Source organism: Chrysochloris asiatica, unplaced genomic scaffold (genome assembly GCF_000296735.1).
Source record: "Chrysochloris asiatica unplaced genomic scaffold, ChrAsi1.0 scaffold00187, whole genome shotgun sequence".
In the NCBI taxonomy this organism is placed as follows: Eukaryota; Metazoa; Chordata; class Mammalia; order Afrosoricida; family Chrysochloridae; genus Chrysochloris; species Chrysochloris asiatica.
In genome coordinates, this window is record NW_006408705.1 from 735,187 (window position 1) to 754,015 (window position 18,829).

At 41.2% G+C, this 18,829-nt stretch overlaps 1 protein-coding gene and 1 pseudogene across 1 annotated transcript in view; both read left to right on the forward strand.

The window, feature by feature from the left end:
- LOC102811820 overlaps positions 1–3,680 on the forward strand; it is a 38,633-nt pseudogene extending 34,953 nt beyond the window's left edge.
- Positions 3,681–4,015: 335 nt separating this feature from the next.
- The window catches only part of RNF150 (ring finger protein 150), a 425,483-nt gene continuing 410,669 nt past the window's right edge, over positions 4,016–18,829 (forward strand). The window contains exon 1 of the mRNA XM_006872214.1: positions 4,016–4,508. Within this exon, the coding sequence (XP_006872276.1) occupies positions 4,016–4,508 (493 nt within the window). The remainder of the gene's footprint in view (positions 4,509–18,829) is intronic.

Genomic DNA, 18,829 nt, shown 5'->3' on the forward strand with positions numbered 1-18,829 from the left:
GCCACACCAGGACTCCAGTTCCAACTAATAGCAATCCTATAAGGCACAATAGAACTGTACCATGTCGTTTCTGAGATTGCTCATTTTTATTAGAACAGAGAGCCTCATCTTTCTCCCATGGAGTGGCTGGTGGGTTTGAACTGCCAACATTGTGATTAGCAGCACACTTAACCCACTGTACCACCAAAGCTTCTTTATCACATGTTAGTATATGTTCATTTCAGTGTAGAAGTTATTTTTTGATTCGTGACTAGTTTTTTTCATAAGATGCATTTTCCATGAACTTTTTGAAGCCCCCTTGTGTGTGTATCCTGTTTTTAAAACTATTCCAGCTTTATTCTGTTTGTTCAGCACATGGAATCCAAAAGAACTCTGGGGTTGTTCTTGAATGACAAACATACGTATTTTCAAAAATAAGCTTCTTTTTAAGTCAAATCCAGTATCTTGGGGTTTTTAGAGCTTTCTTTCTTTCATGGTTAAGTGTGACGACAAATTGGAATGTTGGTGGTTTGAACCCACTCAGTTTTCCACAAAAGAAAGACCTTGCAATTAGCTTCCGAAAAATCAGCCAAGGAAAGCACCATGGATCACAGTTCTACTCTAACACACACAAGATCACCATGAGTTGTAATCCACTTGACAACAACTGATTTTCCAACAGTAAAAAACTCACCTACCATTATACTTAATATTTGTATTATCTGCCTAATGTCCCTGTAATTTACCTGATCATGTACCTAGCTCCTTGGTCCTGACATCTCTTCAGACACTACCCTGTACTAATATTTCCAATGGAAAGTGGTAGTCCTACATTCTTAATTAATCCAGACTCACCAAGCATTGTAACTCACAAAAATTGCTGTGAGACAGAGAGGTTTGGAGAACCATCTTGAAACCAGCAGCTAACCACATTTGCTTCCTTGGCATTCAGCAATGCAAAGAAGCACTATCCCAATTGCCTAGAAACCTATTTTCTAAAATGAATAAGCAAAGAAAACCTACAAATCACATAGCAAATACCATAGAGACAAATTCTTCAAAGTAGTTTGCCTTTGTGCCTGCTTCTAATTTGGGTCTAGCTAAAACTCTCTGTTCATCCTAAACAGTCACCAGCTGTTTGAACTGTTGCTGGAAAAGGAGAAGTTGTGCTGGTAGATAGTCGTTAACAGAAAGCTGTAAACATACTAAAGTGCTGGCACACACACACAAAAAAAGAAGGGGATTTTTATTTTAACCAATTTGGTCCTAGTTTTTGTGAAAGATTGCTGGGTGCAAAGTGCAATGTGAATGAGTGAGAACCATCACATAAATATATTTAGAGACTCTGTATTCACATTAGGAGTCCTGGTGTGCCACTGTGGGCTAATGCGTCAGACTGCAAAGTCATTTGAACTGCAAGGTCAGTGGTTCAGGCTCACCAGCTGCTCTTTGGAAATCCTGTATAGGGTCGCTATGAGTCAGAATCGACTCCATGGCACTTAACAACATATTCAAATCAATGGTTTCCCAAGCCAAAGAAGTCATTGATGTTAAGGGATACTAAAGACCATCAAGCATTTAAATGGTGAAGGATTTTGCTGTGTCAGTTTTAAGAGCAGTATTCTAGAGGGACTGTACTCTCTGTTGACTACTTGTGATCTCTATGCACAACTGGAGAACACACCATAAACAATAACCAAACAAACCTCCCTTGCCTGTTGATGCTGTGAGTCCTCTGTTATCAGTCATGACAACAAGAATAAACACAGCAGAGAACAATCTTATCCAGTTTCTTGTCTAATAATTAAATAACCCCTGTTTTATAAGGGGGGAAAAATGCCACATGTTTGATTCCAGATGGGAGGAAAGAAACCTACTTTTATATCCACCCTATATCCGTGTTTTTCCAAGAGTGGAAGCATAAGCAAACACCTGAAAACTTGTTTTAAAAATAAGCCTGTAGACATCAGGTTAATTCTAACCCATAGTGACTCTATAGGATGGCGTAAAATTGTCCCATAAGGCTTTCAAGGCTGTAAATCATTATAAAAGCAGATTCCACATCTTTCTCCTACAGAAACTGGTGGATTCGAACCTCCTACCTTTTGGTTACCAATGAAATGCTTAACCATCACGACACCAGGGCTCTCCCATCTTCTGAATTAGAAACTTGCAAGTACTCTAAGTGATGCTTGTTGCACACTAAAATTCAGTTCCATGTTCTCTGCCAGCTTTATATTTTGACCACAGGACGGGCAATTGCTGCTCTGGTAGCACTGTAGGATAAGCACTGGTTTGCTAACCACAATGTTGACAGTTCAAACCCACTGGTCACTCATTGGGCAGAAAAGGCTTTCTGCTCCCATAAAGATTTATAACCTCTGAAACCCTATACAGGGTGGCTTTGAGTGGGACCGGACTGAAAAGCACCAAGCAGCAACAGAATGAGTAATAGGGAGCACACTGCAGTTCCTCCAGCAAATGGTACTTATGTTGCTGACATGTGCCTACCCCTTGAGGGGCCTGTATAGGGTTTCTGAGGAGCAGCTGGTGAGATTGAATCCCGGACCGTTTGGTTCAAACCAATGTTTCAGTCCGGCGCATTAACCCACAGCGCCACACCAGGACTCCAAGAAGCATACACATTTACCATATGCATAACAAGTGCACCTGACCCAAGCCGTGGTATCTTCAATCTCCTCGTAAGTAAGTGAAAGTTAGACAAAGAATAAGGGAAACTGTAAATGAATCGATGCATCTGAATTATGGTGTCGGAGAATATTAAAAGTTCCATGGACTGTCAAGAGAACAAATAAATTTGTCTTGGATAAAGTATAGCAAGATTTTTCCTTAGAAGCCAGGATGGCTAGACGTTGTCTCTCATATTTCAGATATCTTATTAGGAGGGACCAATTCCTGAAGAAGGACATCATGCGTAGTAAAATGGAAGACCATTAAAAGAGGAAGACCCTCAACGAAACAGATTGAAGTAGTGGCAGCAACAGTGGACTCAAAGGTAACAATTTTGAGGATGGTGCAGGATAGGTCAGTGTTTCGTTTAGTTGTGCATAGAGTCATTATGAGTCGGAACGGACTCCACGGCACCTAACAGCAACAACAACAAAGGAGCCGAAAGTTGTCCAAATACATGGGTCAAGGGGTCGCTTTCCCCGCTGCCCTCCCCTGGACAAAGTAGCACTCTGGAGTTGAATCTGAGATCCAGCAGAGGTCGCTGCTGCCCATAAAGCGAGATTGAGGGAGCGAAGCAATTGAAGCCCAGCTTTGACATCACATTAAGCTCCTCCTTGCACGCACACATATCACACACACACACAAACATATATAGACCTACACACCGACCGCGTACTCCTCTTTGCCCGATTGTTCCCTATACCCCTCGGCCAGCCCCTTGGCAGCGAGTGTGCGCCCTGGGCACAGCCACACCGCGAGGCGAGGATCGCACAGCTCACAGCCTGCGGGAGGCGAGCGCAGCAGTAGCGGTCACCGAGGCCATAGCAGGACCTGCTCGCAGTTGCCTTCTTCTCTCATCTCACGTCGCCAGCGGCCGGGACACCTCGGCAGCACCTTGGGTCTCGAGCAGCCGCAGCTGCAGCCGCAACCGCCCCCTGCACCCCCTGCCGGAGCTGGAAGGTACAAAGCCGCCACCCCTCAAGCTCCTGGACCCCCTGCCACCCTTATGAAAGAAGGAGAAGCCCGGAGAAAGAGCAGGACGCTTGCCTGTCAAACTCCTCAGCAAGCCCCGGGGGTCCTTTCTTCCAGCGCCCCCCGGGCGCCGTTAAAGCAAAATGCAGCCTCCTCGCTTGGGCTGAGAGAGAAAGGAGCCGGCGCCACCGGCTCGCCCAGAATCCGGTCCCCGCGGCGGCTGCGCGTCCGGGCTGCGGCCCCTCAGGCCCGGGAGTGAAGAAGAGGAGGCGGAGGAGGAGAAGCGGCCCGTCGGGGGTTGGCCAGGGGTGGGGAGGAGGCACGGGACGGGGGGAGGGTGCGGGAGGCGGGAAGGGGGCCCCGGCGGATAAAGATGGCAATGTCTCTCATCCAAGCGTGCCGCAGTCTGGCTCTCTCAACATGGCTGCTTTCCTTTTGTTTCGTACATCTGCTCTGTCTGGACTTCACCGTGGCCGAGAAGGAGGAATGGTACACCGCCTTCGTGAACATCACCTACGCCGAGCCGGTGCTGGACCCAGTGGTCGGGGCGGCTGGCGGCGGCGGCGGCGGCGGCGCGGAGCTGCACACGGAGAAGACCGAGTGCGGGCGCTACGGAGAGCACTCGCTCAAGCAGGACGCCCGCGGGGAGGTAGTCATGGCCAGTTCAGCCCACGACCGCCTGGCCTGCGACCCCAACACCAAGTTCGCAGTCCCTATCCAGGGCAAAAACTGGATAGCTCTCATCCCCAAGGGCAACTGTACCTATCGGGATAAGATCCGGAATGCGTTCCTCCAGAATGCCTCTGCCGTGGTCATCTTCAACGTGGGTTCCAATACCAATGAGACCATCACCATGCCCCATGCAGGTGAGCACACCCTGCAGGCAGGAGCGGGGTGGGGTTGGGGGAGGTCGTGGAGATGGACGTGCCGAGAAGAATCTAGACACTGCTACCCAGATCCTTTCCGGGGGAATCCATTGCTTTGTGGAGGATGTGTCTCAGTTCCCTGGATCTGTTAAGTTTTGCTCCGAGTCACTTGGGGGGTTTACAAAGAGAATGACTGTATTGTGTATTCCACTAGACAGACCGCTGATCCTGGGAGGCTTGGCCAAGGTGGGCTAACTTTTCTGAGGAGGATCTGAAGGGTGGGGTTTGGAATACTGAGCGCGGATATTGTTCTTGGTTAGTGAGCGGTCCCACACTTGTTTGAGACCTGTAGAACTGATACCGTAGCTCTGCACTCCGGAGTGTGCATCAGGTATATACCCCAGATGTAGGCGTTTGTGTATCAGGAGGAAGGTAGGATTACTCACTGGCAGCTCCTTCAAGTCAGGTTTCAGCTCTTCTTGGGAGATTGAGTTGTTCCCCTCCTAGTCCCCCCGAATTTACTCTGGTCATAAATAAATGTGAAAGTACTGTGCGCAGTCAAGCTGTCAATCAAAGAAACTGACAGGTGGGCACGATGGTAAATAATAGTTCTCAACAAGCAAGCAAGTATGGTGGCTTTAAGTTATGCCTACTTTTCCAGTGTTGTATTATCTTTTTTTGATTGGGAGGGTAATATGCCAATCGTTTTATTTTTGGTGAGAATGAGCCAATTGTCAGGTATTAAAAATGACCGCAGGATTCATGAACTCTCCTCCCACCTCCCCCCAAAAAAAGTTACAGTCTAGTGGATGGATTCTGACTCATAATTTCTTACACCAAACTCGATGTTTGTATGTATGCCAGACGTAAGCCATGCTTTAGTGATAGGAACCAAAAAGTGGGTGTGGGTGTGTGTTGGGGGTGGGGGTGGGGCAATTTCAGGTTTTGTAAGCATAAGCAATTTATTTAGGTTAACTCTCCCTGAATTCGTGCTTGCTGCCTTTTCCCATGTGTTTGAGACATGGGCACACTCTTCTTCCTCAGAGGGCTCCCTGTAGCATCCAGCCTGAAGAAGAATAGAGTAGAAATGACAGGCACATTTTCTGGTTGAAATCATGAAGCAAAAAGTATTTTCTTTGAAAGAAAAGCCAGATTTTAGCGAATAGTTATGCTACTGAAATGGAATACCAAGCTTTGGCTACTTTCCTTTTGTAGGAGTGGGGTGGGGAGATGTCTGTTCTCTTCTTCGGATGCATATTTCCATTCCTAGAGCTCTTGCCTCCTATTAGTGAAATATACAGTTGGTTTGCCTCCATTAATGTACACCAGCTGTTTTAGTCAAGGAATTATGTCAACCATAACACAAGCAGGTTGGTTAAGTAAGGGAAAATTTTCAAGAACACAGGGCCAGAAAAAAAATGTCCTCAATAAATTAATGAAGAGAAGGAAAAGTCATTAACTTCTTAGAAAAGTTACAATATAGCACTTTAGAAATATTTGATAAATTTTCTTGAGCTCAACCATTTTCTAGGGAGAAAAGATTGTACTCTGAGTTGAAACATAGGTGCACTACTGAAACGTTATGACACTTACAGATTTTAAGGACTCTGAAAGAGCACTTTAAGTCATGTGAAATATCTTTAAATAAACATTCTTTCATATCTAAACATTAGATGGGTGCAGAGCGAAGGTTTTTTGTTTTCTTTTGGTTTGGTTCTTTAAACTGCAAGATGATTGTTAACAGACTTTGCGTAATTCTTTAAGTGTTCTTAGTGCAATATGCCCGAAATCTTAAACTCAGTTTCTTTTAACATAAAGGAAGAGGCATCATTTGTTCCTGTCTAAAAGGGTTCTCCAGAAATGCCAACATATTGGATCAATTAATGGCTTGACTGTTTTTAAAGTAAGAAGTAAGTTGGTTTCCCATACAAACAATGCTTGGTTAGGACATGGTACAAGTGAAGGGTTTAGTAACTGTTTCAAAGTTAAAGATAAAAAAATATAAAGGAAATTGTTCCCTGTTGCCAAAAATGTGTTAATGCTGTATCTGCTAACAGCCAAGAAAGTTCCATATTGTCATCCAACATATTGCCACATTAAGAGACTTTATTGACTCTAATCACAGTCTACATTGATTTACTTGAGAGTCATTGTCTTAGTTACCCAGTGTTTCAGTAACAGAAGCCATGACTGTCAGCTCAAAGGAAGAAGGTCCTCATTTCTTGCTTCTTTGTTGGTCTTCATGTGGTGTGGCTTCTCTCTTACCCCATCTCTGCTTTTTTACTGCTTATATCTCAAAAAAGGATGGAATTAAACACACACCCTACATTATTACTGTCTGGTTAACATAGCAAAGAAAATTCATTCCCAAATGGAATTATAACCACAGATAGAGGGTTAGGATTTGTAACACATTTGTGTGTGTGTAGGAGGTGCAAAATTCAATCCATAACAGTCCCGTTATAAAGTGATGCATTATAAAGAGGGACATGATTGAGCAGCAAAACGAGCCCTTCACGTTACTCTGAAACTCTTGTCTGAATCTCAAACAGCGATAACCCTAGTCTCTGCAGGAGTAACTTCAGAACTTGAAGGCCTTTTCAAATTAAATTTAACATAAATTTTCTTAATTCACCTTAGTAAACCATACATTTTAGAAATAACTCAAATCTCCTTATTTTGTGATTTGGGGATGCAATAATGTTCATGCATCCAAAGTATCCTAAAATTCTTATGCTTAAGTTATCTTACCTCTCCTGTAGGTCCTTTATTTTTGGAACTGATAGCTTTTAGGTGAGGAGAAGGTCTAATTTTATTGATATGCAAAACTTAATATGTATTTGGGATATGACCCCAACACAGCTACTATCTTTTAAAATTCAGTTAAATAGAGATCATTTCCCTTTCTTCCTTCGGACACATGCTTTTTTAAAATAATTAGATAACTTTGTGTTTCTGCCAATTCTGCAAAGTGATGCAGTGACTAAAGCTCTTGAGTCCTAATTGAAAGGTTGACAGTCTGAACCTGCCAGCTGCTCTGTAGGAGAAAGATGTGGCAGTGTTGGAAACTCTGTGAAGCAATTCTACTCTGTCTTACAGGGTTACTATGATTCAGAATTGAATCAACGGCAATGGGTTTGGGTTGGGTTGGGTTTGTCAATTTTGCAGTTATGCTTTCTCATGCACAAGGACATGGGATAGACTAGTAGTTTTACTTTGTACTCAGTTTCTAGCTTTTATTTTTAATACAATAGTTTTATTGAGACTTAATTACATACCATACAATTTACTCATTTAAAATGTGCAATTCAGTGATTTTTGGTGTACTGACAGAGTTGTGTAAACACCAACACTATCTAATTCAAAAACATTTTCATCAATTCCCAAATATAGCCAATTAGCAGTTACTTCCTATTTCCAGCTAGCCCTCAGCCTTAGCCAATCACTATTTTCCTAAAGCCCCAGCCAGCTCCCAGCCCTAGTCAACTCCTTTCTCTATCTCTAGATTTGCTTATTCTGGATATTTTGTGTAAATGGAGTCATATAGTAGGTGATGTTGGTGCCTGGCCACTTTCACTTAGCCTAATGTTTTCAAGGTCCTTCCAAGTTGTAGCATGTATTCATACTTGATTGCTTTCTGTTGCTAAATAATAATCCATTATATAGATATGCTGTCGTTGTTAAGTGCTGTTGAGTCAGTACTTACCTATAGCGATCCTATATAGGATTTCCTAGGAGCGGCTGGTGAGCTTGAACTGCCAACTTTGTGGTTTAAACGGACTTTGCATAAAATAGGCACTGTTTATGGACATTTGGACTGTTTCTACCTTTTTGTTATTATGCATAATGCTTCTATGAACATTTATGTACACGTTTTTATGCAGACATTTCTCTTGGATATATTACTGAGAGTGTAAGTGTTAAGTTAGGTGGTAACAATGTTTATCCTTTTGAAGACCTGCCAACAGTTTCCCAAAGTAAAGGTAGCATTTTACATGCCCCCAGCTGTGTATGAGGGGTCCAATTTCCACATCCTTGACAACACTTATTATCTGCTTTTTATTTTAGCCATGTGAATATGAGGGGGCCCTGGGTGGTAGAAAAATCTTGACTGTTAACTAAAAGATTAGAAGTGTGAGTCTAAACAGAGATGCCTAGAAAAAAAGGCCTGGCAATTTATTTTTGAAAAAAATCATCTATTGAAGTCTCTATGAATCATAGTTATACTGGCACACGTGGGCTCACCAGATGTCAGTGACAACTACAACAACTAACTTTGTTTTTGGTTTAGCGGGTATGAACTGCAAGTTTTGATTTGCTTTAACCAGAAGAATAATAATTACTTTTAAAAAAATGTTTTATTGTGAATTATGTGATAGGTTACATGGGAGAACATTAATTTTACATTCATCCTATCGTATATCCTTTCATTGCCATGGTTACAATCCCTATCATGCATCATCAACCAACCAAAGGGTATATACCCTGCAAGCCTGCCCCATACTCGTCAGTACACAGCCCCTCTCTATCTCTGGGTCTGAAGTCCCCAGCTGCTCCATCTCTCCACGTCATTGTCTCTGCCTCCATCTCTGGTGTCACTGCTTCTCTGGGTAGGGTCCTGCTCTCTGCTCTTTTTCCTTGATGGTCCCAGGGACCTCTGCTCCTAGACTGCAAAGTTAATCACTCCCGTCTTTGCTACAAAATGTCTGCCTTTACATTTCCAACCCTCACAATCAATCCTGATAACAATTATTCACTATTGTATCATAAGAGACTTATCCGCATTTTCTTTCATTAGCCCTGCCTAGACAGATTGGATTCCACTCAGGGGAGTTTCTACCTTTCTCCACACCCTCTGCATCTAGAGTCCCTCTTGAAAGCTTGTAAGCCAGTCACTTCTTGCCTTTGTAGCCCCCCACCACCACCTTTTTGGGTAGCCAATGTCCATGTTGCCCATCCCTGTCTGCTCTGTGTATGGAGGGGATGGGAATGATTCTTGCTGTAAAGATCTGTTCCCTCTTTTGAGCTTCTGCGCCCATAGGTGTAGGTCAAGTTCATCAAATTGTATCAGATTACTCTTTTTTCTCTCTTCATTCTTCTTCTAGTTGAGCTCTGATCATCCAGTCATTGAAGCCAGGTCAAGTGGGTAATATCTAAAAGTGTGGGTGTTCTTATGCATATGCTCTCTCTTCTTATAAGATTCCATCTATAATCTTATGTCATGCAGAAGCTCTGCAGGAAGCCTCCTTCACTGGGCATGTTGTAGCCCCATTTTAGTTTATAGGCAGAAGACAGACTTACAAGCTTCCTATGGTAATAATTCTGGCTATTCCTTTCTCTCCCCCTCCAGTGTCTATTTTATAATGGTATGCAAGGGAAACCAAGATTCAAAAGACAGCCAAGCATCTTAACATTTTTCCCCCCTTTCCCCCATTCTAACCATGTCTCAATCCTTGTATCCCAGAGCCCTTTTGTTCAAAGGTTGTGCATACATCATTATTTCCTTCTGTCCCACTTAGCCCATGCAAACCTACCTAATTGTTCTTCCATCTGCTTTGTAATTCCATTCCCTTTCTCCTACTTGTATATTGCCTCCCTCCCCAGCACCCAAACTATCCTGTGTCTATACTCTACCCTGTGCTCTACCTTCCCCTCCCTCCCCTCATCCCACCCCACCCCCACATCCCAGCAATCAGCAAAGAATCCGCCCCTCCCCTTTAGTATGGGAACAATTACTTTTTAACATAATCTTTTTTTTTCTCCTTTTAATTTTAATCTTTTTCCTCTTTATACCTGTCATCACTTGCTCTTTTCTGCACTTTCACCTCATACCATTTTTGTGGAGGAAAGAGATAATAATAGAAAAAATTGAGCCAACTCCTTCAGGAAACAAACAAACATCTGGACCAGAGATTTACATTTCTGCAATAGAAAGATGTGAGTAGGTGTGTCTTGGGGGCTTTAAAGAGTCTCTGCCTGAGTTTTTCTTGTGAAAGAGCAACAGGGAAGCAGAGCAGAAAGCTATACAGGTATGCAGCGGTTCCCAGGTGAGAGTCCCAGAAGAAAACTTTCAGGTGCAGGTAAAGGCACTGAAACCCAGTTCATTCTCAGAGCTGGTCAGATTATCAGTTGTCCTTCTTACAGTGTAGAAGCATGATAATACTAGAAACTTCTAGAGGCAATTTAGGCAAACAGTTAATTATCCTGACTTTGCTCCTTTCTCACTGTGTAACTGAGGAAATCACTCAGTTTCCTTGTTTGTGAAATGGGGATAAATAGTATTCTACCTCAGTTGGTTGCTATGTGAATTAAATGAGGCAATCCATGTAATTGTTTACATTTTTCGATCACACATAATCTCACTGCCATCAAGCTGATTCTGACTCATAGCGATCCTTCAGGACAAAGTAGAACATTCCGTAGGGTTTCCAACGAACAGGAAGCTTTATTTGATGGGAGCAGGCAGCCTCATCTTTCTCCTGTGAAACAACTTGTGGACTTTGCGATGAGTAGCCCAACACTTAACCCACTGTGCCGCCGGAACCCCTTACCAGGTATATGTTGTTGCTGTCAGTGTTGTCAAGTCGACTTTGACTCATAGCCACCTTGTATAGGTTTTCCAAGGAGCAGCTGGTAAGTTTGAACTACTGACAAACTTGTGGTTCACAGTCCAGTGCTGATGCTACAGTGCCATATGTTGTTGTTGTTGTTGTTATGTGCCATCTAGTCTGTACCAACTCATAGCCATCCTATATAGAACAGAACAAAATCTGCTCGGTCCTGCGCCAACCTCACAATCATTGCTACTTTTGAGTCCATTGCTACTGCCACCATTGTAATCTATCTCATTGGGGGTCTTCTTTTTCTCCACCCCTCCATTTTACCAAACAAGCTTACCTTCTCTAGGTCCCTTCTAACAATATGTTTGAAGAATGATAGATGAAGTCTGGCCATCCTGGCTTCCAAGGAGCACTCTGGCTGTACTTCTTCCAACACAGATAGGTTTGTTCTTTTGGAAGTCCATGGTATTTTAAATATTTTCCTCCAACACCATAGCTCAAAAACATTAAATTCTTCTATAGTGTTCCTTATTCACTGTACAACTTTCACATGCATATGAAGTTATTAAACATACCATGACTTGAGCAAGGCGTGCCTTAGTCCTCAAACTGACATCTTTGATCTTCAACAAATTAAAAAGAGCTTGTGCAGCAGATTTTGCCTAATGGCTGCTGCTTCCACGAGTGCTGATGTTTGATCAGAGCAAAATGAAGTCTTTGAAAACGTCAATCTTTTCTCCATTTATTGTGATGTTATTTATTGGTCCAGTGGTGAGGATTTTTGTTTTCTTTACATTGAGGTGCAACCCATACTGTGCTTACTGGTTATAGATCAAAAGCTGTGGTCTTTGATCTTCATCAGTAAGTATTTTTAAGTCCTCTTCACTTTCAGCAACCTGCATAGCTCAGATTGTTAATGAGTCTTACTCCAACCCTGATGCCACATTTTTCTTCATATAGTACAGCTTCTTGGATTATTTGCTCAGCATACAGTTTGAATAAGTATGGTGAAAAAATACAACCCTGGTGCACAGATTTCCTAATTTTAAACTATTCAGTGTACTCTTGTTCTGTTCGAACAGCTGCCTCTTGGTCTATGTACAGGTTCCTCTTGAGCACAAAGAAGTGTTCTGGAATATTCGTTCTCTGCAGTATTGTCCATATCTTGCCATGATTCACATAATTGATAAAGCATAGGTAAACATCTTTCTGGCATTCTATGCTTTCAGCCAAGATCCATCTGACATCAGCAATGATATCCCTAGTTCCACATCCTCTTCTGGATCCAGCTTGAATGTCTGGAAGTTCTCTGTCAATGTACAGTTGCAGCCATTTTTGTGTTATATTTAGCAAAATTTTGCTTGCATGGGATATTAATGATAGTGTCTAATGATTTCCTCATTCCATTGGGTCTCCTCTCTTTGGAATGGGCACAATTATGGATCTCTTCCAGTCTTTTGTCAGATATCTGTCTTCCAGATTTCTTGGCATAGATGCATGAGTGCCTCCAGTGCTTCATCAATTTGTTGAAAGATTTCGATTTGTATTCCATCAGTTCCTGGAAGCTTGTTCTTTACCAATGCCTTTAATGTATTTTGGACTTCTTCCTTCAGTATCATTGGTTCTTAATCATATGCTACCTCTTGAAATGGTTGAACATCAACCATTTCCTTTTGGTACAGTGACTCTGTATTTTCCTTCCATTTTCTTTTGATGTTTTCTGCATCATTCAGTATTTTTGCCATAGAAGCCTTCAATATTGCAACTTAAGGTTTATTTTTTTTTCTTCATTTCCCTCAGCTTCTTCCTTTTTGATTTTTTGACTCCAGGGTTTTGTACACTTTATTATAATATCTGACTGTCTTCTCAAGCTACTCATAGAAATTTTCTATTCAGCTCTCTTATCTCTTCATTTCTTCCATTTTCTTTAGCATCTCTGTGCTGGAGATCAAGTTTCAGAGTCTCTCCTGACATCCATGTTGGTCTTTTCCTTCTTTCTTGTCTTCATAATGACGTTTTGTGTTCTTCCTGTATGATGTTCTTGATGTCATCCTACAACTCTTCTGGTCTTAGGTCTTTAGTGTCTAATGCATCAATATATTCTTGAGATGATCTCTAAATTCAGGTGAGTTATGCTCAAGGTCATATTTTGGCTCTTGTGGACTTGTTTTCATTTTCTTCAGCTTCAGTTTGAATTTGCATATGAGCAAATTATCTGTTCCACAGTCTGCCCTAGTCTTGTTTTGGCTGATGATGTGACACTTTCCCAATGTCCCTGCCCACATATGTAGACAATTGGATTTCTGTGTGTTTTTTTTTTTTTTTTTCTGGTGAGGTACATGTGTATAGTTTTCTCTTATGTTGTTTAAAAAAGGTATTTGCAATGAATAAGTCATTGGTCTTGCAAAATTCTATCATGTGATCTCCAGTATCTTGCTATCACCAAGGCCATATTTTCCAACTGCTGATCCTTCCTCTTTGTTTCCAACCTTTGCATTCCTATCACCAGTAATGATCAATACATCTTGATTGTATATTTAATCGATTTCAGACTGAAGAAGTTGATAGTTGTCTTTAATTTCATCACCACTGGTTTTAGTGGTTGGTGTGTAAATTTGAATAATGAAGGACATACGGACTACTTCCAAATATTTAGTCACTGAAAACAGTGCCACATAGCACTCAATAAATGTTGGCTTTTCTTATAAGCGTTGAAATCAGTGCAGAAACCACAAACTGCTTCGTTGTACCCCCAGGGCTCACTGAGACCCTTACAGTCCTAGAATACAAGGTCTTTAATTACCCTTTCTTGCTTTAGAGCCAGGGTGGGGACCATCTGGCCTGTGGTCTATATAGTGCCTGCAAAATCATTTGGTCTGGCTCTGCCTAGGCAACCACAGTACCAGCCATCACATTAGGTGTGAGTTAATTAGATGTTTGACCGAAGATGGCAGGCTAATTTTTAAGTTGACAATTTTGTACGGTCTGTGAATGATGTTTTAAATTTTGGTTTATAAATTTTGTTGTAAATTTTGGTTTATAAACTCCTGCTTTCTTGGCTAGTAACCAATCCAAACCAAACTCATTGAGCTGACTTTGACTCATGGTGACCCTGTAAAGGTTTCTGAAACTGTAAATCTTTTGAGTAGCAGAAAGCCTCATCTTTCCCCTATGGAGGGGCTGATGGAGTTGAACTACTGACCTTGAGACTAGCTGTCCAGTTTGTTTCATACAGTGCCACACCAGGGCTCCATAAAAGCTAGGAGAGTCATAGCAATTTGTCTATTGTCACAGTGAGTTGAGACAGGGCGTTCTAGCCCCCTCTGATGGTTGGTGAACAATGCAGGATTCTCCTGTTGAATTTGTGTTTTCTCATGGGTAAACTGAAATCTCATTCTAGCAAAGACCTACATGATGACACTGTGGCTTTATAAATATGTGCAGACTGTTAGTAGCTGCCTTTGAAGAAGTGGTATTTTTTTTCATTTTTAAAAGAGTGCTAGCTTTCTTTTTGTTTATTTCTAGTACATGTTGCTATTGTCAAGTGTCATTGAGTTGGTTCTGACTCATAGCTACCATGTGTAAGGTTTCCAAGAAGCAGCTTGTTGGTTTGAACTGCCAACCTTGTGGTTAGCAGTCCTGAGTTTATCCTACAGCATCATCCCATGACCATTTGCTAGCACATAGTTCAGGGGAAATGAGGCAATGAAGCACCTAGAAATCTCGGAAGAATTTCTAAAAGGCTGGGTTTCTAATAGTTATTTCCAGAGAGTTCTGGAAGAGAGGAGATGATTGCAGTACATAGAGAGACTAAGTCCAGCCCTGTAAGTAAGAAGCCCAGGCTACAGTATATCCCATGGACACATATTCTCTAAGGTTGTTGGGGGAAAGTAGGACACTTACTGAAGCTCTTTCTGTGTAGGTGTGAGTTAAAAAGTTTAACTCAAGAGTTTGTGTTTCTTTTATGGCTATCCATCTAACTTCTAAAATCTATCTTCAGTCTAACCACTGTAAAGCCACTTGGTGGTGGTGGTGTTAGCTGTTGTTGAGTCATCTCATGATGACCTCATGCACAATGGGACAAAGCATTGCCTGGTCCTGTGCAATCTCGATGATTGCTTGCCAGTCAGACCATTGAGATCTACAGGGTTTTCATTAACTGATTTTCAGAAGTAGATTGCCAGGCATTTCTTACTTCTCTGCCTTTGTTTGGAAGGTCAACTGACTACTTGTTTACCATCATATCAGCATGCAAGCTTCCTCTAACAGTTGTGACAGTGACTGCACATGAAGTTCCTTGGCCGTAAATCGAACCTGGGTCTGCTATGTAGAAGGCAGGAAGTCTTGTACCACCACCAATGTCTGACATGTAATAAAGCTAGCTGCTTTAATTCAATGAATTATTTTAATCTGCAGGATTCATTTTCTTTTAGAATATTTATGTGCAATTTAATTTTACATTTTCCTTTACATGATGTGTTTCAGTTGAGTCTTGTTCAGTGTATTGTAATCCTCTCTTTGAGTAGTAATGGTATTGCCAGTGTCGTGTGTACTATATGCCAGACATGTTCTAAGCATGTTATACACATTGACTCATTAATCCTCACAATTCTGCTAGATACCACTGTTATTCCCATTTCACTGGCAAAGGAATTGAGACCTAGACAGCCAGAATGACTTGGCTATGATCACACAGCTAGTAAGTTAAAGAGCTGGACTTGCTAACTCAGGCCGTCTGTCTCCAGAGTCCCTTATAACCACTGCTCCATATAACCATGTAATTTAAAAGGATACCATAAAAACTAGATGTGGACAGTGATTGCGTAATAATGGGCACAGGAAAGAGCTAAGGTAGATTCCTACTTTGAAATACTTGAACAAATATATAGGTCAAAGACATGGCTGACTTGCAGAACTCCTCACTTTGGTGGGAGAAGTGTGATCTTATGTTTGGGGCTCTATTCCTAATTAACCTACCTTTGTTTAACTTTTCTAACCTGGAGCTCAGTTTTCTCATTTATCAAATGAAAGGGCTGTATTAAAACTTTAAAATCTATTCCTTATATATTAAAAATCAGAGTACTTCTTCTCCAATTTACATTTCTTGCTTTCTCTCATCAAAAAAGCTGGTGACAAAGTGTCTGCATTTCTGTATGTCATCAAGTTGTCAGAGCAGAGCCCTGGCCAGCCTCTTTGAAAAGCGGTTGATTCAGATCCCCATTATTTTTTATGGTCTGGCCCTCAGCTTGCTATATTCATATAGGTTCCCTGCCTTAACCTCAAGACCAATGTGTCTGATAGTCCAGTTTTCTGGAACCCTGCATTTTAATGCAAGTAACACACAGTACATTTTCTTCCCAACCATGAAAACCCCTCACACACTGTTGTCCTGTGTACCCTAAATACATTATATGTATTTTTGCATTATTTACATGGGTGCATTATTTGGAACAAAAATAAAAACAGAGTCCTACTGTGGTGCTGCAGGATAATGCACTGGACCACAAGGTGGGTTTGAACTGCAAGTTCAGGGGCTCAATTCCACCAGCTGTTCCTTGGAAACCCTATACAGTGTCATTATAAGTCAGAATCAACTTGATAGCACTTAACAGTAACAACAGGGCGAATGAGTAGAAGTGACAGAAAACAGACTTGGTTTGGTAAGGGGAAGAACCTCATAAGGATTGAAGGAGCTCCCTGGAAGCCTAAGCTTTCTCTATCTAGCATTCAGACTGAGGCTGAATGGGAAAAATCTGGAGTTGCTAAGGATAGTATTTATGCACGGGACTTCACTGGATAATGTTGTAAAGCCTTTCCATGACCAAGGGCTCATGATTCTCTAGCATTTAGTTATTTTAGAAGCATAGTTCTTAAGAGCCTCCTCTTCCATTTAATTTTTCTCTTATAGCACATATAGAAAAGATGTCAGTTCTGCTCAGTCTTAATCTCCCACTCCAGAAAGCACTTTCTCTCTTTCCGCTTAGTTTTTATTTTACACTAACATGTGCCTCTTCACCAATCTCTACTATATCTAATAGTCCAAACAGATATCCAATAGTCAGGAATTCAAAAGAAATGTGTAGTCTGTCGGGAGGATTAATGTTTCTCCAGGACTCTGTTATTAAAAACCATAGCTCAGTGTAAGTGTTGAATACCAATCTTGGTCATGTCATTTAACATGGTCCAGACATCTCAAGAAACTGTATGACTTGTTTACACATTTCAGGTCATGCTGTTGTTAAGTGCTGTGGAGTTGGTTTCCATTCATAATGACCCTGAATAGAGTTCCTGAGGAGTGACTGGTGGGCCTGAAGCACTGAGCTTACAGTCAGTAGTCCAGTGCCTATATACAGTGCCATACCAGATCATAGAAACACAGATGCGGGAAATTGAAAGGAATGCTACCTCCTAACTTCTAACCTTTAGAAAAATTCCTACCCATTTGTTTCCTCATTCCTCTCTCCTTAAATATTCCCTTACATTTCAAAAGGAAGAAATTTTATGACCAAGAAATGTGAAACGGTCCAGAAACTTATATAGCTCCTTTTTCTTGTTTCTGAGAAAGGGACTGATTATGACTCAGATGTTAAGTTAATCTGTTTAGAAACTAGACGCAGGTTTTGAAGAGTAGAAGTGTAACCATGATTGCTGCATTTGTGGAAATGAAACTTGGTATACAATTTTTTGTTTTGTTTTATAGCTCCTGGAAGTCTTCATTTTATCCCTAAAAGAGGTACTATATCTTGTATACACCCAAATGAAAATCTTACTTATCCTTGTATGACTATGTGGTGCTGGAGTATAGTGTATTTGATAATGGAAATGTAGACATGCTAAATCTGAATGATATTGACATCCAAAGCTTGTTTAGATGATCTTAACTTTTGAGAACTTCGTTGGTAATGTACAATAAAATAGAGAAATAAAGCAGGATTGTGATATAGGATTGTTGTTGTTGTTGTTGTTGTTGTTGTTAGGTGCCATCGAGTTGGTACCGACCCATAGCGACCTTATGCACAGCAGAATGAAATACTGCCCAATCCTGGGCCAACCTCACTACTGTTGCCACGCTTGAGTCCATCGATGCTGTCACTTGGCCAGTCCATCTCGTTGGGGGTCTTACTCTTTTTCTCTGACCCTCAACCTTACCAAACATGGTATCTTTCTCCAGCGACTGGTCCCTTCTGACAATATGTCCGAAGTATGAGAGACTAAGTTCTTGTACTGACCCACAATTGTGCTCCTTCTAGTAAATGTACACCATGTCTGTATGTATAAAACAATCTTTACTTTTATTTTAAACGTTGAAGGATTAATCACTTGGACATTGAATTTATGGTGAGATAAACATGTTTTATATATTGAAGTTAAAATATTAATGTTTTTGGTTAGTTCTACAAATTTTTTGAAATTTCTTTTACTGCTTTAAAGGCAATATCTATAAGTTGATTTTTATAAATATCCTTTTCTTTCTTACTTTCTTACTTTTTGTATTACATAATACTACTGGTATTTGAAATCCTGGTGTGGCGCTGTGGGTTAAGGTGCCAGACAGCAAAGCCATTTGAACTGGAAGGTCGGCAGTTCAAGTTCACCAGCTGCTCCTTGGAAACCTAATACAGGGTCACTATGGGTCAGAACTGACTCAACAGCACTTAACAACAACTGGTATTTAGCAAAACTTTTTTTTTTAGTAGAAATAAGCATCCTTTGTCATAAATTTAAACTTATGTACTGGATTATTAGAGTTTTTCGTTGTCA